The 24156-nt window shown below is 39.6% G+C and overlaps 1 protein-coding gene across 2 annotated transcripts in view; it reads left to right on the top strand.

Annotated features, from left to right (window-relative positions):
• Positions 1 to 21434, top strand: part of LOC308704783 (lysosomal acid glucosylceramidase-like) — a 34247-nt gene extending 12813 nt beyond the window's left edge. For both annotated transcript variants that reach the window (XM_081389353.1, XM_081389352.1), the window contains exons 5-10: positions 19288 to 19460; positions 19573 to 19807; positions 19877 to 20101; positions 20442 to 20605; positions 20869 to 20985; positions 21072 to 21434. In XM_081389353.1, the coding sequence (XP_081245479.1) occupies positions 19288 to 19460; positions 19573 to 19807; positions 19877 to 20101; positions 20442 to 20605; positions 20869 to 20985; positions 21072 to 21177 (1020 nt within the window). In that variant the 3' untranslated portion in view covers positions 21178 to 21434. The remainder of the gene's footprint in view (positions 1 to 19287; positions 19461 to 19572; positions 19808 to 19876; positions 20102 to 20441; positions 20606 to 20868; positions 20986 to 21071) is intronic.
• Positions 21435 to 24156: the final 2722 nt, after the last annotated feature.

The raw sequence follows: 24156 nt of genomic DNA on the forward strand, positions 1-24156 counted from the left end.
CTTTCTCATTGACAACAAATTGCTTTCCTCTGTTAACAATTGTTTCTACAGTCCTATATTTATTTCAGATCACACTACTATCATAGTTGATATCTCATTTCCTGGTGTGTCCTTTACGCGATCCCCGTGGCGTTTTAACTCGTTTCTTCTTACTGACCCGGATTTCATAAAAAACATTGATGGTCGCATTGATCTTTTCATTTCCACTAATGTTAATTCAGACGTGTCAGCGTCAACAATTTGGGAGGCATGCAAAGCTTATTTACGTGGAGAGATCATTTCTTTCTCTGCCTTTCGGAAAAAAAAAAACACTGTTGAAAGGAGTATCTCTATCTCTAGGGAATTGGCTGACCTGCAGTCCAGATGCGAGGATGCACCTGAACCCGAACTTATAAAATAATTACTTACTAAAAAGTCTGAATTTGATATATTGGCTTCCGACGGTGCAATAGAAGCATTACTTAAGTCTTGTCATAGCTATTATGAATCTGGTGATAAGCCAGGCAAAATATTGGCTCACCAAATCCGACAATCTGCCTCGGCTCAACATATCTTAAAAATGAACTGTCAATGGCACAACTATTAACCCTAAAACTATTAATGACCAATTCAGGAATTTTTATGCTTTGTTATACACTTCTGAGTGTTCATCTGATGAGGCTCAGTTGGATAGTTTCCTTGGGCCCCTAAACATTGCTTCCATTGACCCCAAGACATCTTCTAGGATGGATGAGCTTTTTACGGTAGAAAATTATAGATGCGTTACACTCCATGCAGAATGGGAAATGTCCGGGGCCTGATGGTTTTCCTATTGAATTTTTTAAAGCATTTACAGATAAACTTTCCCCACTGCTGCTAAATATGTTTAACGAATCTTTACAATGCGGCATACTCCCTCCTACTTTAAGACAGGCCACCATTTCACTTTTATTGAAGAAAGGCAAGGATCCCCTTCTCTGTAGTAACTATCGCCCTATTTCTTTAATATGTGCGGATGTTAAAATATTAGCTAAAATGCTGGCAAGGCGTCTAGAGGCTGTTTTGCCTTCAATCATTTCTACAGATCAAACAGGGTTTGTCAAGGGAAGGCACTCTTTTCACAATGTCAGGCGTCTATTTGACATATTGTACTCTCCCTCAACCTCTACCACCCCTGAGTTGGTTATTTCGATGGATGCAGAGAAGGCATTTGATCGTGTGGAGTGGCCTTATTTGTTCCATACATTAAAAAAGTTTGGATTTGGCTGTAAATTTATCTCGTGGATTAAACTTCTTTATGCTTCTCCTTTGGCCCGTGTCCGCACAAACAATGATTACTCGGATTATTTTCCCCTTGGACGTGGTACTCGGCAGGGCTGTCCCCCTTATTGTTCGCCATCGCTATTGAACCATTGGCAGTGGCCCTTAGATCTAGTCAAATGATGGGCATTATAAGAGGGGGCGCTGTGCACAAACTGTCTTTATATGCTGACGACCTTTTACTTTTCGTCTCTGAGCCAGACAGATCTATACCCCACGTTTTAGATCTACTGAAGGAATTTGGGCAGGTTTCGGGGTATAAACTGAATCTTCATAAGAGTGAACTCTTGCCTATAAATTCCGCAGCCATAGCTTACCCTCTTTCAAAATTGCCATTTAAGACATCATTAAATCAATTAAACTATTTGGGCATCTGCGTAACTAAGAACTACTCTGACCTGTTTAACTGTAATTTATCTCCTCTGTTGGATCGATTGACCGAAGATCTTCATCGTTGGTCTCTATTGCCTCTTTCTCTTGCGGGTGGGATAAATTGTATAAAAATGAATGTACTGCCTAAATTTCTGTATCTTTTTCAATGCATACCGGTTTTTATTCCAAAGCGTTTCTTTCACTCTTTAGATTGCACTATTTCTCAATTTATTTGGAATGGAAAAACTCCAAGAATACAGAAAGGCATTTTACAAAAAACTAAGGAGCTGGGTGGTTTAGCACTACCTAACTTCTTGTTTTATTACTGGGCTGCAAATGTTCGTAATATGTTAATCTGGTGCTGTTCCAACAACCAGCCTCCACCCTGGTTAAAGATCGAGGAGGCTGCTTGTGGCAGCACTTCGCTTACGTCTCTTTTGTGTCTTCCTCTCTCGTTATCACCTTTAACCTTCTCCAGTAATGTTATAGTTAAAGATTGTCTTAAGATCTGGCGTCAACTCAGGCGGCATTTTACTTTACAGTCAACACCTCTTCTATGCCCTGTACATTCTAACCCCCTCTTTCCTCCCTCTCTCATTGATAAGGCTTTTGCGGCCTGGGTGGACCACGGGATCATTTCCATTAAAGGTCCCATGACATGCTACTTTTTGTAGGCTTTAATATAGTCCTTAGTGGTCCCTAGTACTGTATCTGAAATTTCTTTCCAAAAATTCAGCCTCGGTGCAGAATTATAGCCACTACAAGCAAGTCCCAGAATGAGCTTCCTTCAGACGGGCCGTTTCGGTGTCTGTAGCTTTAAATACTAATGAGGAGGAGAAAGGCGGCGCAAGGTGGAGGGTGGGTGTGGCCATGACCATCTTGCGCAGCCGTACCATGCATGTTTGTTTACGTTGGATATATTGCAATGGCACGAAGACACGCAGTCGTTCAAGCATTTCAGTTTGACAAAGAATCTGATCCGGATGGAGAAGCAACGGATGAAGAAGTTGCAACTCAGCGGCTCCAGCAGGACGTTTCCGAATGGTTAGTTTAAAATATTATGTCTGGATACGGTACTTTATTCGGATGGTTTATAGTTATTATCATGTAGCTAACGCTAACCTACTGTTGCCTTTTCATGAGAGATCTGTAACGTCTGTAATTTATCATGCGGATATCGCGCGCACCATATAAACAACAGGAAAGCGTTTATCTAAATAACAAAGAAATGTACAACACTCGCGTTACAGTATATGTAACTTGATGCTGTCTACCTTTACATTAGCGCAAGTAACTGCATTGCTGCATAGCTAATGTGACAGCCACATTCTACGTGTAACAAGCTAGGTAACCAAAAACAGTAAAGCAACACACTTATATATAATTTGTTGACTTACTTGTCCGACGTTCAGCAAGCCCAGCTCTGTATTGACCATTCGATGTTCATTTATACATCCAATTATTGAGCAATTATTATGCTTCGCTCGCTCAAAAGCCATGATATCTCTCGTGGACAAACTAAAATCGCGCGTGCGCGTTCTACTTCCTAGCTCATTTCTCATGGGCGAGAAATATTCTCTGGGCGGGCAAAGAAGAGAAAGGGGAGGTAACATTCCTCCTTATAACGTCATAAGGAGGAGATTCAAGATCAGCGCGATTGAGCTTCCATTTTCTCAAAGGCAGAGAAAGATAGCAAAAGCTCGATTTACACCGATTAAAATTTCTAGAAACTTTGGGACCATATACAGGCTAGAGGAACTCATATTAATGTTAAAAAACCTCAGAAAGTGGAAATTTCATGTCATGGGACCTTTAAACATCTTTACATTGACGGAACATTCGCTTCTTTTGAACAATTGACTCAAGTTTTTAACTTACCAAGGTTCCACTTTTTCAGATACTTGCATGTCCGTGACTTTGTCCGTAAGCATTTTCTGGGATTCCCCTCGATCCCACCCTCCACCATTGTTGATACCATATCAAATATCAATCCTTATCAAAGAGGGGCCATCTCTACGATTTATAATACCTTTTTCACATGTTGCCCTTTGGATTCTGATAGTCTGCGGATTACCTGGGCTAGGGATCTTAATGTAGAGATAGAGACAGAAACATGGCATTCGATTTTGAAACGTGTTCACACGTCATCTGTTTGTGCTCGCCACGGGGTTTTACAGTGTAAAGTGGTCCACAAGGTACAGCAGTAAAAAGGAGTCACTTGCGCTTCAGCCTGGTTGGTGCTCACGGAACAGGACACAAAAATCAGCAAGAGAGACCCAAGGACCAACTAGGACCAAGGAATGGACCGGAGCACTCAACGTTTTAAATAATTTATTTAATGGTACAAAACGACTAACGTTTCGACGCCCATGCGTCTTCTTCAGAGTCAAAGAAACAATGGCAACAATGCACAGATTTAAAAGAACGTTCAGATCTTTTGACTAAAACCAAACGCGCCTCAAAACAAAGACTTTGTTTCTCCACAGATTTCTCTCATATTGGTGGAGAAATAAAGCATGTTATTAAGAAACACTGGTACATCCTGCAGAGCGATCCATCTCTTAAAGATATTTGTGCGGAACCGCCGCGTATTACTTTTAAGCGCCCTCGCTCACTGAGAGACAGGTTGGTTCATACGACCATGAATCCTCTACCAAAACCTATGTGGTTGCCGGCTCCTCCTTTGGGCTTTTACAGATGTGGGCACTGTACCCATTGCTCTAATTCAAATGATACAAAACAATTTTTCCATCCTCAGTCAGGCAAAAAATACACGATCAACTCTTTTATTAACTGTAACACCACTCACGTGATTTATATGCTGAAATGTCCATGCGGTTTGGTGTATATAGGCCAGACTAAACGATCCCTTAAACTACGCATTGCAGAACACAAAGCAGCAATTCGGAATCGGAATATGGAGTATGCAATTGCGAGACACTATGTAAAAGCTAATCATGGCTCCAATGCGTCCTTGAAATATTGGGGTATTGAAAGAATTGTACCCTCCCAACGAGGAGGTGATATAGTTAAGTCCTTACTGCAAAGAGAGGCCTTTTGGATTTTTACTCTCAACACAGTTGAACCTAATGGTCTAAATGAGGAACTGGGACTTTCATGTTTTCTATAGTTCGCATTTTGAGGTTGTAATTGTATGTTTATTTGTACATGACTTCATTGTAATTTTTTTTTTTTTTTATATATATATATAAAATTTTTTTTTTCCTGTAGATATTTATTTATTATTAATTCCTTTTTTTTGGGGGGGGGGGGGGGGTTTCCTACTTGAGTGCTTTCATAAGATTGGGTAATTGATGTACCACACCCATTTAGGCCAGTGGCCAATGTGTGGAGCTTTGATTCTTTTAAATCTGTGCATTGTTGCCATTGTTTTTTTGACTCTGAAGAAGACGCATGGGCGTCGAAACGTTAGTCGTTTTGTACCATTAAATAAATTATTTAAAACGTTGAGTGCTCCGGTCCATTCCTTGGTCCTAGTTGGTCCTTGGGTCTCTCTTGCTGGTCCACAAGGTACATTGGTCTAAAAGTAAATTAGCCCGTATGTTCCCTGACATTGATCCAAGCTGCGACAAGTGTCATCTAGAACCGGCTAATCTAACTCATATGTTCTGGACTTGTCCTGCTTTATCTCTTTTCCGGGAGTCGGTTTTTGACTCACTTTCCGCTGTTACTTCTGTCAATATCCATCCCTCTCCGCTAATTGGCTTGTTTGGAGTTTTACCTCCTAATTACTCATTGCCATCTCATTTCGCTGAGTTGGTAGCTTTTCTTACACTAATAGCGAGACGTTACATTTTGATGAACTGGAAGGGTCCTCGAGTCCCTTCTCATACTCGGTGGATAAAAGATGCCTTATTTTTTGTTAAATTGGAAAAAATTAAACACTGCCTTCGTGGTTCCATGATTAAATTTTCAAGAATTTGGTTACCCTTTTTTGAGCATGTTAAATCTCTGCAGCTGGATGCAGTCTCAATTGACTGACTGACTTTTTTGTGCTTTTTATTATATTATAAATTTTTGTTTTTATATTGATTGTTTGTCTTTGGTGTTGTGAAAAATTCAATAAATAAATCATATATATAAAAATATATATATATTGATATTTTAAAATATGAAACTAAAGTTACGTTTGCACGACAATGATGTACTAAAAACGGAACAGTTTTTCCTTTACGTTTTTCGCATACAGACAAAAACGATAGTCAAAATGATCCTCATTCACACGGATCCCGAAAAACGCACTTTGAAAAGTTTTCAAAAGTTTCAGTTTTCACGCCCCAAAACATTGTTGCGTGTAAATGAACGGCCAAAACATATAAAAAGTTTTCCGTTTTTAGTTGAAAATGCTGTTGTGTAAATGACCCCTAAGGGCTGTGTAAACAAATTTTGTGAAAACGGTGACGTCATGCACATGCTTATTACGTGTGCAGTCTATAGGTGCATAGTGTTTCTTAATAAAGTGAAATCGCCAACTACTGGCCTGGCAGCATATAACATCGCTTTTAGTCGTTTTTGCTGATCCATGTGAATACATATCAGTTTGAAAACTTTGCTCTCTGTACGCAAAAAACAAAGGAAATTTTATTTTCCGTTTTTGTTACATCGTTGTAATGTAGAATTACCCTAAAACCACCAGTAGTCCCTGTCTTAATGAGTGAGTCATTAAATCATTCAGTTGATTATTTCAAAATGGCTGATTAATCTGGAAAAGAAGCAAGTGCTTTATAAGTAATTATTGAATCATTCACTCAGTCGATTAATTCAGAAACATAGATTCATTCAGTAATGTGTGTTGCTTTGAGATGTGCAGCGGTTCTGTTTAACTATTTACGTTGGCATTATAAATGGATTCTAATAGGCTACATCACGCAGTAAATGCTTGGGACTCTCAAGGTGCGATTTTGACTCAATAAAGACTCAATAATGTCTGCTTGTACATCGTTAAAACAACAATCACAAAATTACTGTAGACGATACATAATGCACATCTTTAAACTATGGAAGTCACCTGTGGGAGGAAAAAAAAAACAATCTGTGGCGACGGTTTGGCAATCCGTCCCCTCAGTTTATAAACCGTACCCACGAATTCTCAAACTGTTCCCTCGGTTTAACAAATCGTGCCCTCGGATTAATAAACCGTACCCACGAGTTTCTAATCCGCGCTCTCAGATTTGTAAAGCGTGCCTTCAGTTTCTACAATCTGTACCCACAAATTCATAAACCGTGCCCACGCTTTTGCAATCCGTTCCCACGGGTTTGTAATCTGTACTCACGGATTTGTGGCTCGCCCTCATTTTAAAAGAACACGTTGTTAACGAATCTTATTGTATATTGTTTTATTGAATATTAAGTGGAATACATCAAATTGTCTTAACTGTGTCTGTATGTTTAAGTGATTCTCAATTATAGAGGGTATGGGGTGGAATATACGATTTATGAATGACGTGCATCAAAATATTTTGTTTATTTGTGATAATCTTAGCACTTTATTATATTGTCTAACTTGTATTATGACTGATATTTGACGAATTGCTTTGTTCCTTTTTTTTGTAAGTTTTGGACAAAAGTATCTTCTAAATATGTAGCCTAAAATGTAATAATAATAATAATTATTATTATTATTATTTTTATTATTTGAGTTTGTAACTATAAATGAGTTCACTTAGTAATACAGTAATATGTTTGTCATAAAATAATTTATGAATGCTTTATTTTTATAGGCTATAACCTAACCTTTTACAGTTTTGGATAAAATAGGCCTACATTTTTTGCATAATTTTTGCTTAAAAATAAAGCATTCATAAATTATTTTATGATAAACATAGCCTATGTCTTAAGTGAACTCATTTATAGTTAGAAACTCTAATTATTATTATTATTATTATTATTATTATTATTACATTTTAGTCTAGGCTACATTTAGAAGATGCTTGTCCAAAACTTACAAAAAAAGGAACAAAGCAATTCGTCAAATATCAGTCATAATACAAGTTAGACAATATAATAAAGTGCTAAGATTATCACAAATAAACAAAATATTTTGATGCACGTCATTCATAAATCGTATATTCCACCCCATACCCTCTATAATTAAGAATCACTTAAACATGCAGACACAGTTAAGACAATTTGATGTATTCCACTTAATATTCAATAAAACAATATACAATTAAAGCTGCAAGCAGCATTTATCGGGGTTCAAGCAATTAAGGCCTTTAAGGCCTTAAAGCAAAAAAGCATAAAAAGTTATTAAGTTTTATTTAGCAAGCATGTAACCACTGACATCATAGATGGAAAAGATCATGTTCTAGCATGATTTACCATGATATACCACATTCTAAAATGATTTACCATGGTTCATCATGATTTATCATGGTTTACCATGATTTACCCTGTTCTAGCATAGTTTACCATGATTTACCATGTTCTAGCATGATATACCACGTTCTAGAATGATTTACTAGGATTCTTACATGATTTACCTTGATACACCACATTCTACTATTATTTACTATGACTTACCATGTTTCTAGCGTGATTTACCATGATTTACCACATTACTAGCAATTATGTGAAGTGTCAGTGCAAATGAAGTGATAAACACTGACAAAATATGATTGTGTTATAATAGTTATTGTTATACAAGTGATTTTTTTTAGTGTCTACTCCAAATATGAATGAATCCTAAAGCACATGTGAAAAGACTTCATTAATAAGTAGAATGGCCAGCAGAAGCCAGTAGAAGACCACTTATTGGCTCACTTTCACTTTAAACTTCATGATTTGCACCAGTTTTCTGCTAAATCAAACCAGTCTTTCCATATTAACTCAATAATGCATGCTTACACACACACACACACACAAATATGTTTTTTGGATATGTTATTGAGAAAATATATTTAATTGTATAAAAATAGGCATTTCTTTGTGATCTAATAATATAAAACTATGTTACCAGTATAGGGCTGTAAAGATTCCTCGATTATAGTCAAGTACTCGATTTAAAAAAATCCTTGATTGCAATTTACCCCTCGAGTAATTGGCAAAATACTGAAAGTGGTGCATTCCACAGACGAGAATCCAACAACCGCAGAATTACAGTTTTCTAGGACAACGCGATATTTAGGGCTCCAGACTAACTTTTTTTACTAGGAGCGCTGTAGCCCCTGACTGAAAATTTTAGGAGCACAAGCAGAAAATTTAGGGGCACACCTTAAATCAACTTGCAATGCAATTATTCAAATTTCCCCCAAAATAACTACTGACAAATTATTTATTTATTATTTAATAATAAATAGACTTAAATGTACAGATATTACAATGTGCAGTTTTATTTTAAGTTCACAGGCACTAGGGCTGTCAACGAATATTCTAAATTCGAATATATATTCGAATAGTTTTAAAAAACAGAAATTCGAAAGTGAAAATTAATATTCGAATGTGAATTTCGAATATGGAAAAACACGCCCGCGGAAGCAGAGGCGCGGCTGTCTGCTTTGCGAGTGGGCGCGCGCGCTGTCTCGTCAGGGTCGCCCTGTCTAGCACAGCGTCACTGCTGAAAGTTGACTTGCATGGAAGATGGCAGAAAGTGCAGAGCCCAAGTTCAACTCGACCGCAGCAGAGAAAGTGATTTTAAGCCATGTCTGGAAGTACTTTGGATTTTGGTCGGTAGAACGTAAAATTGTGGAGCCACGACTCCCGCGAGATAAAGTAGTATGCAAGCTATCTATGTAAGATACAGATAGCATACCATTCGACCACTAGCAACATGAGGTCACATCTCGAAAATTGTGTGCCTCATTTTATTTAACGTTAAACAGAAAAGTTCCACGTTTACCACAGCACAGCTCGCTCGGAGCGTTCAATGTCGGTTCTATACTGTAAAACTTCAATTAATGTTAATAAATTTGTTTCTATCACTGAATGAAGCCTGCTATATTTGGGACAAGAGTCGCAACCTTAAATTGCTTGTACAAAACTCTTGATCAGCACTCAACGTGCTTATTGTTGTTGTTCATTTTTAAACCGTTATGCGCAGAGAGCGCGAGCGCGAGGGCGAGGGAGGGAGAGAGTGCCTGCGAGTGAGCGAGAGTGAGGTCTGCGGTCTTGGCCATTAGTTTATTTACTTGATTTTGTGTTGGTAATACATTGTCAAATATGTTTAAACTTAAATTAACTACCTATACAAGTAGTTATGTCTCTTTGTATTAATTTGTCCTGTTATTGACGTAATGCGCGTCATTGACAAAATGCGCAACCAGATGTTCGAATAGTTCGAATATTCGTATGTGTTTTAGAGGGAATATTCGAACGTCATTTTTGAACAATTTTGACAGCCCTAACAGGCACCAGACTAACATCTGAGGGCAGCGGCACCGCAGACACTGAGTTTTACAAAAAAATATCTGGTAGCACTGGGGCTGACAATAAAGCACTAAGCTTAGTTTAGGGTGTAGATGAAATTAACTTTAATTATTATCATTCATAATGTCTTAATATTAATTAAAAAGCAAACCGAGTGAAATAAATTATATTAGGGAGTGAAAATAGCCAATAAGCATCCTACTGTTTACAATGGTAATTTATTTATTTTATTATTTTTAAATAATTGTATAAATAAGAGTTTAAATAAGACCATTTTTGAAGGATGAACAAAAAAAATGTGTTGGTCATCACATTAAAAATAACATTTATATATGATAGTTTTGAAGTGCTGGAAAAAGATGAGTAGCCCAACAGTTAGTACTTGTAAGTGTTTGACTATTTCTGTCACATTATGGTTACAGTTACTACATTAAATCCATGGTGAATGTCGCTGATTTGTGGTCTGAAAGCCCAGTGTTTCTCCTGGTTTCCACATCAGCGCTGTTTGATCTGATATCTATGGTTTATAACAGAGAACCCTGCGCCGAATCGGAATGTTTCTCACTGGATCTCGCAGCGATTATGTTATTAATTCTGAGGCGAATTCAATGGATTTCTTCACTGGAACTCCAGAGTCTGGATCTCCTAGTAACAGTGTCGCGTGATCGAGATCGGCCCGCGACTGGCAAGTTCGGGCTGCTGCGCTCATAGGCTGCGCCTAGGGGAGAGTGGGGTAAAGTGAGACATTTTTTACATTTGTTCCCCTCTAAGCGAGCTAAAATGATATATCAGTCAAATTTACACATTTCCCATTAATTCAGGATGTTTCCTAGCAATGGAAATTATTAGAATGTATTCAGGACGAAGGGCAGTGAAAATATGATTGTTTTTAAAAAAGTGGTCTTGTGTCTCACTTTACCCCAGCTTAGGGGTAAACTGAGACAGACCAGAGAAATCAAGGGAGTAAAGTGAACCAGCTGGGGGTAAACTGATACGCTTACTTTTTCCACTCTGAAACTTCCATAACAACACATGTTGTAAAAGTAAGAATCTTGACAGCTAGGTTGACAACCACACATTCCAGAACTAATGTCGGACTAGTAACAGAATCATGGGGATTGGTCAATTAAGCGCATTTTTTGATGACCCACCGGTGCGCATCTAAGTGAAGGTGCAACGCCCTTGGCGTGATAAGGGTGAATGGCACGCTGGAGGAAATTCCTCCTAAAAAAAAAAGAACTATGTCCAAAATATTGTGACACATTTGGAAGGTGAATGCATTCAGACCTGCCCTGTCCAGCCCAAGGAGGGTGGCCTGTCCTGGGCCAGATTCGGATTTGTCCGCCACCGCTGGAGCTCTGTCTGGAGCAAAGTCGGTCCTTAAACAGACCTTTGGGTCTTTGTGGAGGAGGGACAATCCTCCACTTGGACAAGGAACACGGACCAGAGAACCGTGGTGGTCAGATCGGGTGGGGAAACTGCCTGGCCCAGCCCAGAGAAAGTGCACTTTGTGCGGGCGAGACTTCCAGTAAATAGGGTCTGGTTTGGACACCCAGTCCCTCGGTGCCAGGGCGTGCATACCGGTGAACGTGCACCGTCCTGGGTGAGCTAGGGGTGAAAGACACACTGGAGGATATTCCTCCTCGTAAAAATGTCCAAAAATATCTTATATGCTCACAGACCTCCCGGCCCAGCCCCAGGGAGGGTGGGTCATCTCCGGTCAAAGTCAGATCTGTACACCTGCTGGTGCTCCTGCTAAAGCAACGACGGTCCAAGTTGGGGCCCCCCTGGCACGCCTTAAGGGCCGAACTTCGCCCTGCGCCTCCTCCCACTTTGAAAGTACCCTTCCCAGCCTCGATCCAGATGCCTCCCGCAGATGGTTCCTCACGCACCCTATGAGTGGCCGTGTCGTCTCAAGCCCAGGCACCTTGTGAAGGGAGCCTGCGCATCGCGGTTCACCATCCGGGGCTTCTCGGTTGATCCCGAACCGTCCGGGGCTTCTCGGTTGATCCATAGGTAAAACGTATGCTTGTCGAATGGTCGGTCTTGGTAAACGGCGAAGCGACTCCAGGGGCTTGAGACACTCCTCGAGAAAAAGGAAGGTCCTCCTCCGAAAACAAAAACGGACAGTGTCTGTGAGGTTGCAGATGGACGAGATTCCCATGCTGACTTTACTCCCTAGCAGGCTCCCAGGGAGAGTGCGGAGCTCTTGTCGGAGCGACCTCGGTCCTAAAACGGACCTTGGGGGTTTTGTCGAGAAGGGGACAAAGGTGCTCCACCTCTTTGCCTCAGCTACTGCACCCCAGGCTACTGATTTTGCTTCCCCCTTCTCTTTTTGATGGCTTTTCTACAATGTTTATGACATTAAAAATAAAACATGTCATGTAATATTACGTTAAAATATGTTTAAGACTAAACTTAACTTGTGCCTCATGTCTCACTTTACCCCACAGCATTTGTCTCACTTTATCCCACCGCCACATTTTAGAAAAAAACGATCTCTCTTAGCAATTCAGGCTTATCTTCAGCTAGCATTATCACATGGTTTTATATGTTGGTAGTTCATCAACATGTATGATATAAGTTTTTCTACCTGAATCAATTTGCTTTGGCACAACAGTTGATTAAGTTGACAGCAAGAAAATTTACTTTTACATGCAAAAAAAATATTTTTGTGAAAAAACATGCTTCCTACAGCACCATGAGGTCCTCTCCTTCATGGCCAAGGGGAAATGAGAGGGGCTTGAAAACATAATGGTCAAATGACCAAAATTGTGTTCCATTGCCTAGATACAGGGGGTGTCTCACATTACCCGATGTCTCACATTACCCCGTTCTCCCTATCATATATAAACGCGTTTATATTATATCTATGGGCTGCGCTGTCTATTATTGATTCGAACTAATAAACGGTCTGTGAAGCATAAAGGAGTAAGTTAGCGCATTTTCGTTCCGCTTTCATTTTGTTTGGATTCGCTGCTCGGCAACGTTGTGGTCGCGCCAGCGCGACCTAAATAAATATTTGGTCGCACCGGCAGCAAAAATGGTCGCAAAATGCGACCAATTGCTCGCAGTCTGGAGCCCACCATTTACAGTAATATAGCATAGTGCCATTGTGAAATCACAAAGGCTTTGATTCAGTTAAATAAATATATCCTCTGTTTTTTGTTTGTTTGTTTTTTTCACAGAGAAGACGCTTCAATCACATGAGTGCAGATTAGCCTACATGTTAAAATTACCTCAGCTCCGTCCACAGTAAACGCTGCTCCAAGCAAACTCAGTCTCTGCAGTGCTGTTTGTTTAGGTTTCCAATAACGTGCAAATATGGGAACGCAAGTCGGACGCAGTTTGTGTTTCATAGTTGCACTGTTATCATTTGTGGAGCACATCTGATCTGGGTTTCTCAAACTGCTGTTCATCGCAATTTCAAAATAAAAGTTTAAAGGGGTCATATAATGCCATTTTTGTACAAGCTAATATGATTCTTTAGGGTCTAAATTAAAAGTTTGTAATATACTTTAATCGAAAATTCTCATTAGTATTGTAAGAAAACACTAATTTCACCTGGTCAAAAACAGCTCTGTTTTCAGCACGCCGTTTCAGTGCATGTGTCTTTAAATGATAATGAGCTTTGCTCACCCCGCCCCTCTGTTCTGTGCGTACACCGTTTCTAACACAATAACCACGCGTTGTTCATTATAAACGTGGGATTATGAATTATATTGAGAACGTCGTACATAGAAAACATGCCGTAATGTACCTGAGTGTAAACCTTAGATGCATTCATCATGAAGCGTGCAGCAAGGTTTGCAAATTTGCAAAGATTAATATAAATATTAATATAAAGGTTAATAAAACATCACACTCACTTCTGGAGGTTCAGCAGGAACACGTTGGTACCGATCCGTTTTTTCTCCTTTGTAAAGCTGTCTGGTGTGAAATGATTCAGCAAACAGGAAAGTGAAGACGATCGTGGGGAATCCCCGTGAGGGAATCCCCGCGTCAATCCTTTGGGCATATCCCTTCAAAAACAAAACTCAGCCACTGCATCTTCAACTGTTCGGATTTAGGAACATCAAAATGACTGCTGTGTTCCTTGTTACACCGAAGAACAATCGCAGACGCCATTCTGCTCATAGACAGGGCTCCAGTGAGGGTATCAACAATGACGCGCGGACTATGATTGACAGCTCGCTCACGAGCGAGGGCGGGTCTGTGTTGAAACGCTGCAGCTGTCAATCACAATCGTGGGAGGGGCGTCCGACCGTGTGACGTCACACGGTCGAACGGCTTGATTTCAGAGAGGGTCAAACATATAGACGAATCCGGCGAAACTACCGGAAGTAAACGGGCGCCATTACTGAGCTGTTGCTGGGTAGCGTTGCGCCATTGCCTCCTATTGGTTTGGTTGCTTCCACTGGAATAAACAGCCCGCGATTTACGACTGTCACTAACGTTACATCTACAACTTTACTATTCTTCCTCTGCAGAGTTATTTGAACAGTATAAGTGTTGTTAATGGTCTGTGAAAATCGGACAGGTCCTTTAAGAACTATGTATTTATCATCTGGTAGAGTGTGCATTATTTGACCAACCCATACGGACTGAGCTTAGATAATTTTTTTGACCCTCTATCAGTGACCTGTAGTAAAGTTGGCATTTTGTTGATCATCGGATGCCAGGCGAAGGAGAAAATACTCTTGAATACCTTTAAAACAACCGAAGGGGCGCGTTGGGGCAGTAGTAGCATTAACGTTACTGTATTTGCTTGACTGTGACTCTGAGAACCAACAACGCTAGCAGTTAGCTGTACCTTACCCTTTCCTTTTGAAATGTGAAAATGAGATAAATAATGGTCACAAAATAAAAACATGAATTCGTTTATTTGATATCATTAATTAATTTATTGTTGCCATTCCAAATGGACAGATCTTTTAATAGTTTCCTCGTTAGCTTGCCTAGCTAGCATAGTTATTGCCAAGCTATTTTCATAAATAATCTGTAAGATCGTTTGTACCTTCATCTGTGACTGGAGGCCACTGTCTAACATCATCAACCCAACAAGTCATTCTGCCTGGCTGTAGCTGTCATCGAGGGTGCGTTTGCGTTATCACGGAGGTTTGTTTACATACTAGTAACAGCTCAGTAATGGCGTCGCCACAAGATGGCAGCCTACACAGAACGCTCGTCGGATTCGTCTATAAGGAGATTAAAAAAAAATACTGGATGGATTTTTATAATTTTATGATGGTTGTGTACAGGCACTGCCAACACACATTTCAGTACAATCAACTTGTAAAAGTGCATGTACCATTATATGACCCCTTTAAACATTACGATTTCAAAATATAAGTTTAAACTCTTGCTCTGAGTTTGCATGTTTTGATGTGCACATGTTCTCGTTCAAGAAATTACAGTGACTGTAACATTTCTATCGTACAGAAGTGGCCAAATATTAAAGGTTAAGTTGACATTTGAATTAATTGTTTGGACAATATTAAACAAGGATTTGATAATGCCAGGCTTACTGTGCGTTCACACCGCCGCCGACTTGAGCTGCAAAGAAGCTCTGGCCGCCCAGTCAAAGACGCTTGTCAAAAAGTACGGGGAAGCTTGTTGACGCTTTGGCCGCTCTGACGTAGCAGCATTCTGTGTTCGATCATGGAAGAAGAGAAGTGTCACACCATGAAATGTAAACAGAAAAAAACAAGCAATGCATTCGGCAATTTAGGATATCGCGCAAGATTTGTCAACACAGAAAACATTTCATCACTGGAGAGTTTTTTTTTCGACACCATCGTATCAATTGATTTTGAATAATATGCGCGAGGGAGAGAGAGAGAGCAAGAGTCTTGCATTCAAGACAGCGCTCGGGTGAGTAAGCGCGCGCGCGGCCGGGGATCTCTCTCTCTCTGCTCGTTCTTGCTGACAGGACTTTAAAACACATGCAAATGATACACTTTCACTGTATGATGGTTAAACTCTGCAATTAATAATTTTTTCTCGGAACTAATGTTTTGGTAGGAACGAAAGTTTACATCGTATGTTTCTCCGGAATCAGCCAGCGCGAAGGACGTCTATATTCCGATTGGTTGCTGGCGTTTTGCCGCTGCTTGCCGCTGAACCGCGTCACAGCTCATTACCATAAAGTTGAGCTTCTCTCAACTTTCAGATTGACGCTCAAAACGCCCAAAACGCGACGCCGAGGAATTTGACGCTCCTTGCAGCTGAGAGAAGCCAGCTTCCATTGAAAATGAATGATTTCCGGTAACTTTGGAAGCTCAAGTCGGCGGCGGTGTGAACGCACAGTTAGTGTAACAACAACAAGGCCGCTGGCGCCCTCTGCAGGCATTTGTTATTTATGTACATTTATGTTTATATTAGTTTATATAATTTATTTTACAAGGGTATATTTTAACAGTGTTCTTCAATAAAACCAATATAATTACTTACTTTGATACTTTACTTGAACCAATTATTGTTGCTTGTTATTATATATTTGTATTTTAAGTCATTTTAAAGGCTGTTGTTAACTTGAATCTATTTTTTACCACAATTTTTTTTATCCGATTACTTGAATAGAATACTCGATTACTAAAATAATCGATAGCTACAGCCCTATCATAATAAAAAAGATTGCTTTTTAAAGCATTTGTTTGTTTCCCAATACTGAAAGCTAATGAAAAGGTAATGTGAAATCCTGCTGCTCCCTCAAGTGGACAAAAGTGGTATTATAGCTTGCATTTTACAATTGACGTGTTTGAATGAATGAGTGAATAAATCAATATTATCTGCCTGCGCAGACCCTACTCGAATAAATGGGAATTTGGTTTTTCAGTTATATCTCGGTAACCAGAACGCGAAAAACTCTGAATCTCAGAGCATAGATAGTGCTCGAGGAGCCCTCGACGGAGGCCCACGGAGGCCCGCGACGACACGTTTCGATCAAGAGAGGACCTTACCATCAAAATTTGAACGTGCAACAACTTTCCGTTTTTGAGTTATTAGTGAATTTGTATTCGGGGGCGTGGCTTAAATGCCCGTTTTACTTTCGTTTCATTTCATTCATTTACTTTCGTCCATTTCAATATCTCAGTGTGACACAATTGTCAAGTAATACTCCAATAGATGAGTTTTGACAAAATATGATTGAAAATGTTAAAATAATTATTTTATAAAGTCTAAATATGAATTATATGACAATATTAGGGAGCAGTTTGATGAAATGGCAGCAGGGGGCAGTAAAATACCACTTATTGGCTTAATATGTTATATCATTTTTACCTTTTTAACTGTTATAGAGGCAAATTTTGTCTGATCTGTCTGAAATTTTTCATGCTTATTAAGAGTCATGAACATTATTATATGAAAATGATATGATCATAGATAGGAATAGGAATTTTTCAGAGGAAAAGACCATTCACAGCCAATACAGGCAATTTACCATAGGAAATATATGGTTTTAAAGCGTTTTAACAGTTATAGCGCTACCTTTGGTCCGATCTCCATACAAATTTCCAGGCTCCTTTAGCATGTTATGACAAATATGTGCATCAATTTTTGTGAAGTTCTGTGTTTTCGTTTAGGATTTATAGGCTTTTGAGTGCATTTTGCCACGCCCATTTTCTTTATAACCCAATATACCCATGCGAAAAATGCAAAAGTTCAACTTTTTTTTGATAATTATTTATCTAGAGAGTCCATAGAATTGTCTTAGACTCGTTTGGTTCCGATCGGGCGAAAAACCTAGGACTAGTTCGCAAAAGTAGGTTTTTAACATAATTACGAATATTTAATGAACGGTTTGATTGACAGCAATGGTTCTTGAGGCAAAGTTGTTCTCCATGAGAAGGTCTATCAAATGATATGCATATTGTGTGGATATTTGTAACACCACGTGATTACGGAGCTGTAAAACTCGTTAACACCAACTAGTGGCCGATTTCTTTCAAAATTCTTACAGACCTCTAGGACCATGAGTCGAACATGCCTACCGAGTTTTGTTCCGATCAGCCTCCGTTAACCTTGTCTTATAGGTGCTCAAATTTCATTGGCCGATGGCGGCCATGTTTTTTGAGATATGTCAATGTCCTCAAAGACATACATGGCACCTTGGACCAAGACACTGCATACCAATTTTCAAGTCAATCGGACTAACGGTCAGGTCGTCATAGCCCTTTTCATGTTTTTTTCATGTTATAGCGTCACCTAGTGTTCAATCGTCGCGATTTTTTTACTGTGACCCAAGATTGAACTCCTACACATGTGGACCGAGTTTGGTGAAGATACCTCATTTACATCTTGAGTTATAGCCCTTTTAGTAAAATAGGCTCCTCCCACAACAATATTTTTGCGCCCCCTAGCGACCGTGAATCGAAATTTCAACTTTTTTTCGATAATTATTGATATTCAGACTCCAGCGAACATTTCTGCACTAGTTTGGTTCCGATCGGACGAAAAACCTAGGACTAGTTTGCAAAAGTAGGTTTTTGACAAAATTCAAAATGGCGGAAAAATTTGCATACCGGAAATGAAATCGGAGATATACGTTTTGTTCTTCATGGTGCAGCTTTCCAATGATATAAGACACTTGAGTCTACGACATATGGTCTAGGAGTTATGAGCAGTTTCGCGCTTTTGGTCGCTATAGCGCCACCTATGGGCCAATCGAGGTCATAATTTGATACCCTCTCCTCGATTTTTGTACTACCATTTGGCAAAGTTTCAAAGTTCCAGGTCTTACGGTTTGGGCTGCACGATGCGTTTTACGGCAGAAGAAAAATAATAATACAAATCAGCACAATTACAATAGGGTTTCAGCACTTCGTGCTTGAACCCCTAATAAGATTCGTTAACAACGTGTTCTTTTAAAATGAGGGCGAGCCACAAATCCGTGAGTACAGATTACAAACCCGTGGGAACGGATTGCGAAAGCGTGGGCACGGTTTATGAATTTGTGGGTACAGATTGCAAAAACTGAAGGCACGGTTTACAAATCTGAGAGCACGGATTAGAAACTTGTGGGTACGGTTTATTAATCCGAGGGCACGATTTGTGAAACCGAGGGAACAGTTTGAGAATTCGTGGGTACGGTTTATAAACTGAGCGGACGAATTGCAAAACCGTCGCCACGGATTGTTTTTTTTTCCCCACAGGTGACTTCCCGGGCTCCGTACTAATCACAACACCACACACAGTCATATTCTGATGAACTGAATCTTTCTCCCCCAGATTCCCCTGTTGCAGCGGGCACAGGCTCTCTCCGCTCAGCCTCTCAATCTGTTTGCCAGTGCCTGGAGCGCCCCCGCCTGGCTGAAGACCAATGGCGCACTGACTGGGAAGGGCTCACTCAAAGGCAAGCCAGGAGGCAAAGAGCATAAGACCTGGGCTCAGTACTACATTAGGTGCACATTTAAATACAAATACCTAAACTAAATGGCCTGTAATATTGTTTTTCATTATACTAATTTTCACATTTTGATCCTTTTTATAATGGCTTTTACGTGCCCTATTCAGATTTCTAGAGGAGTATGGGAAATATAATCTTTCATTCTGGGGGTTGACGTCAGGGAACGAGCCCACTGCAGGTAATAGAAATCACAGTTTTCAGGCTTTGGGTTTTACTGCGGAGACACAGCGTGACTGGATTGCCCTGGATTTGGGTCCAGCACTCCATTCCTCATCCTTTCCCGAGACCCGCCTTATAATCCTCGATGACAACCGACATCTGCTTCCACACTGGGCCAAAGTGGTAAGTGTTGGGTAGGAAGATGTTCATTAAGATGCAGATGATGGAGTCGACTTCTCTTCCCTGTTGCAGGTTCTGAGTGACATGCAAGCAGCACGTTATGTCCACGGCATTGGTGTTCACTGGTACCTGGACAGTTTTGCACCACCTGTCATCACCCTGTCAACCACACACCACCGCTACCCAGAGTACTTCCTGTTTGCAACCGAGGCGTGTTCTGGATGGAAACCAGGGAAACGTGGTGTGCGTCTGGGCAGCTGGGACAGAGCAGAGGACTATGCACATGACATAATACAGGTACTTGATCAATGTAGATAAAATGTAGAAAAATCAATAGATAAAAAATTATTTTATACTATATAATAACAATCTTGATTGAGGATTTACATATTAAATACATATTATTGTTTTTATTATATAGTAAAGGCTTACCTGTATATTTAACATTATTATTTAATATTGAATTGTATAAATTATAAAACCTATATTAAAATATTTCAGGCAAAATTTTGTGTTGAGGCTGCACTGCCACTAATATACAAAGTGGCTGCAATATAATATATAGACATTTTTAACTGTAATTATTTAAAAATTATTATATAACATACCTTTTATCTCCAATTTTCTCTTTATTTAGGACATGAATAACTATGTGACCGGTTGGACGGACTGGAACTTGGCCCTTAATCAGGATGGAGGGCCGAATTGGGTTAAGAACTTTGTGGACAGCCCCATTATTGTGGACCCAAGTAAAGATGTCTTCTACAAGCAGCCCACCTTCTACATCATGGCCCACTTCAGGTTCGACTCATTTAAGGCACCGTTTACTCTGGCAGAATTCAGCTATTGCACAAAAATGCCATCTAAAGTTTAAATTTAGCTATTTAATGTTGCCAATGCCATAATTTAATTGCAAACATGGAAGTAGGCACTTGACTTTTTTGTATCATATTTGACACAATATTTTATAAATCTGAATCATATAATCCAAATACAGCATTTTTCAATAGAATATGGTGAACTGGGTCTCAACTTCTAAGTTTTTGTGCTTTTAAAACTGACAGCAAGTTCTTGTGGGAGGGGTCACAGAGAGTGGGCGTGTCCTTCAGTCAACACACCGACCTGGAAATATCTGCCTATATCAGACCTGATTCCTCAGCAGTGTTCATCATTCTCAACAAGTAAAAGACTGGGATTTCATCATTTACACTCAACTGGCGTTGTTACGTAGCAGTCATTACATGAATTCTGTTTTCTGAAACTGCAGGTCTGAAGAGGAGGTGCAGTTTGAAGTTTGGGATCAAACACTGGGCTTTTTACCAGGAAGTGCTTCACCTCACTCCATCCTCACACTACTGTGGAGCAGACGTTGACTGGCTGGGTCAATAACCCACACATGCACCTTAATGATTAACTCAAATCATTTCAATCATGCTTTAAGGACTTTAACATTTCAAATGACTGCAGCACTACGGTTACAAAGAAATCATGATTTATAAGTTTTAGAGGCAATAAAAAGCATGATGTAATTGAGTCATGTTTTAACAACAAAAAATAACATCCCTGGATAAAACATGATGTATAAAATTTCTTGCACTGAAGATATTATGAATTAAAAATAATCAAATACAACTTATTAGCCTTTTTTTTCTGGGAATACACATGTAAAAAAAAAAAAAAAAAAAAAAACAATATGGAGGTCTGAATGCTTTTGTTGTTTGCCTGTGTCATAGCAAGATCAACATGTTTCCTGTTTTTTATTCAGTTTTTTTATTAATACATCGTGGTCATACACATCATATAATATATATTTATATACTTTAATATTTAGCGATTCATTGTCATTTTCATCATCAATGGTTTTTTGTCTTCCTTTAATGAGTTTTCCAACTAAAATTATTTACATTAGAAAAAAACTGTAATAGAAATGAGAGTGAAAAGAACTAAATCAAATTAAACTGAATGACATTGATGGGTTTGTGATATATACACACCAGAGATGGAGGGGAGAGAGACAAAACTTCATGATCCCCTGGACAAGTGGAGAAAAAAAAGGATGCAAGAACAACGAAAGGCCTGTGGATGTAAAGCGACGTTTATAAACACACCACCCCATCCCAAAGAGAATTCACATTGAACGGTAAGAGGCGCTATCTGGGGAGTACAGCTCGTCTCTGGGAAACCAAACGCTGTACGATCTAAATGTGGGTTGGGAGTTGTGCTGCTAAAGCAACAATATGTGCCCGACCCTACCCTCATCCTGCAATGTTTGTTTGTTCACCCGGGGTAGGAATAAGAATGGATAAACTAAAGGAAATACTGTGCCGAAAACTGTGGAAGGAATCAAAGACGTCTGGAAATATGGGAAAGATATAGATACATTGGCATAGACACAACTAAGAAGGACTGTGTTAGAGAAAATAAGTAAATAAACCATAGTAAAAATATACCATCATGGTAGGATGAACACAAAGTATTGACAAAAAGGAAAGACAGACAAACAAGCTTGGGTTAAGACAGTTATAAGACAGTATAAAAGTTACTTAAATGCCCTAATTGAACTAAGGCCTAATCCTGGCTTATCTAAACCCTGTCTGTGAAACCAGGGGCCTATACCATGAAGCCGGATTAGGTGGCTAGCCAGCTATGTTTCAGTTTAGTTTCCGCCAACCCTGGGTTTTAGGTACTGTGATGTGAAAGTAGCTTGGCTTTATTCGGTGTTCGTTGCCATGGTATCTTACGCTGCACGGCTAACCTGGTCCGGGGCAGGCTATGTTCTGGAATCAAGATCTCAGACTGAGAGCAAAGAAACATATAGGTGACGTAACTTATTCCCAGTGTCTGTTACAATGACTTCACCTTTTCTTCCAAATCCGGTGGACATCTCAGCGCAAATTGTTTGACGAGCACTTCGTAGAGAAAGAGTTTTTAGCCAGACAAAATCCCCTTGCCTTTCCTGATAGTTACTTGTATGAAAGATACAGATTTTCCGCGGAAGCAATGTCTTATCTTTGCGAACTTCTTGAGCCGCACATGAAGAATTTAACACGTCGAATTCATGCACTTACTGTACCGCAAATGGTGTTGCGTTGTTTTTTTTTTTTCGCAAGTGCATACTTGCACGGTGACGCACAGAAGCTAGGGGAAAACACGGTTTGTCGAACCATTCGCAAGGTGGTTCTCGCTCTGCAGGAGTACATGAATAGTTTCATTAATAGTGTTCCCCGGACATTTATCGACCATGTCCATAAAGGAGGGCTTTTATAAAATTGCCGGTGAGATATATTGATAGGGTGACATCACATGAACACATTTTTTTTTCTTCAAAAAGCACATTTTACAAATGTACTATACAATATAATACATGTAAAGAATTATTTTAAATCTTTATTATTATTCTGTTAATCTTATTCCCCAGAGTCATTGCAACATGCATGCAGTCTATTGCTCCAATCTCCACTGCTCTAGGGGAACATGAGGCAGATTATGTTAATAGGAAGTCCTATCACAGCCTTAATGTTCAGGTAGAGATGATGTGAATATGTGAGATGATTATTTTCTGTGAGATGAATCTTTAAATTAATAGTAATAATAACAGATATAACAATGATCTACTAAACATTTCATCTGCAGACGACTTGTGGTCATGAATGTATGATCACAAGCTTGGATGCCAAATGGCCTGGCTCCAGTGCTTGACTCACGAATTTTCCGTGAGTCTGTGTTGTGTCAGCGCTTTGAGGAAAGCAAGTTGAATTTGGTATAGTACAAAACTGTTAATTTGAACTGAGATAGAACAACCTACACAATAACCCCCTATAATGACCCTCAGACAGGGCCACAGCACCGCTTCAGTGTGGCCCTCAGTAAAACCAGAGTGAAGATAAGATGACCTTTGGCATCCTAAAGGCACATTTCAACTGTGTTCGGCGCTTAAGAGTCACCAGAGCGGGCATCACAGATAGATACCAACAATATAGCCACCATTAGAAAGGAGTGAGAAACACCACAAAACCAGCTTCTCCCCGATGAAACTGACCCGATCACACTTGACCACCCAGCTGGTGCAGATGTAGATGCCATCACCATACAATATTACACTTAATAAAAGCACATTGAAACTGCAGATAGGTCTCAAACTGTTTTATTGGTTTTGTGGGATGAGAGGGAGAAAGAGAGCAAGAGAAAGTTGCATAAATAAATATTCATACTAAAGTGGTACTTGGTTAAATAAGTTCACATACTGAGATCAGTTTTATCCAGCTGTTTCATGCCTCAGCTCACAGTCCAGCTCCTTTAGTGAACAGTCTAGGTCAAGTCTCCTTTAGTGTGCAGTCTAGTTCGAGACGCCT

This window comes from Scardinius erythrophthalmus, assembly GCF_964197995.2.
Source record: "Scardinius erythrophthalmus genome assembly, chromosome: 16".
Lineage (NCBI taxonomy): Eukaryota > Metazoa > Chordata > Actinopteri > Cypriniformes > Leuciscidae > Scardinius > Scardinius erythrophthalmus.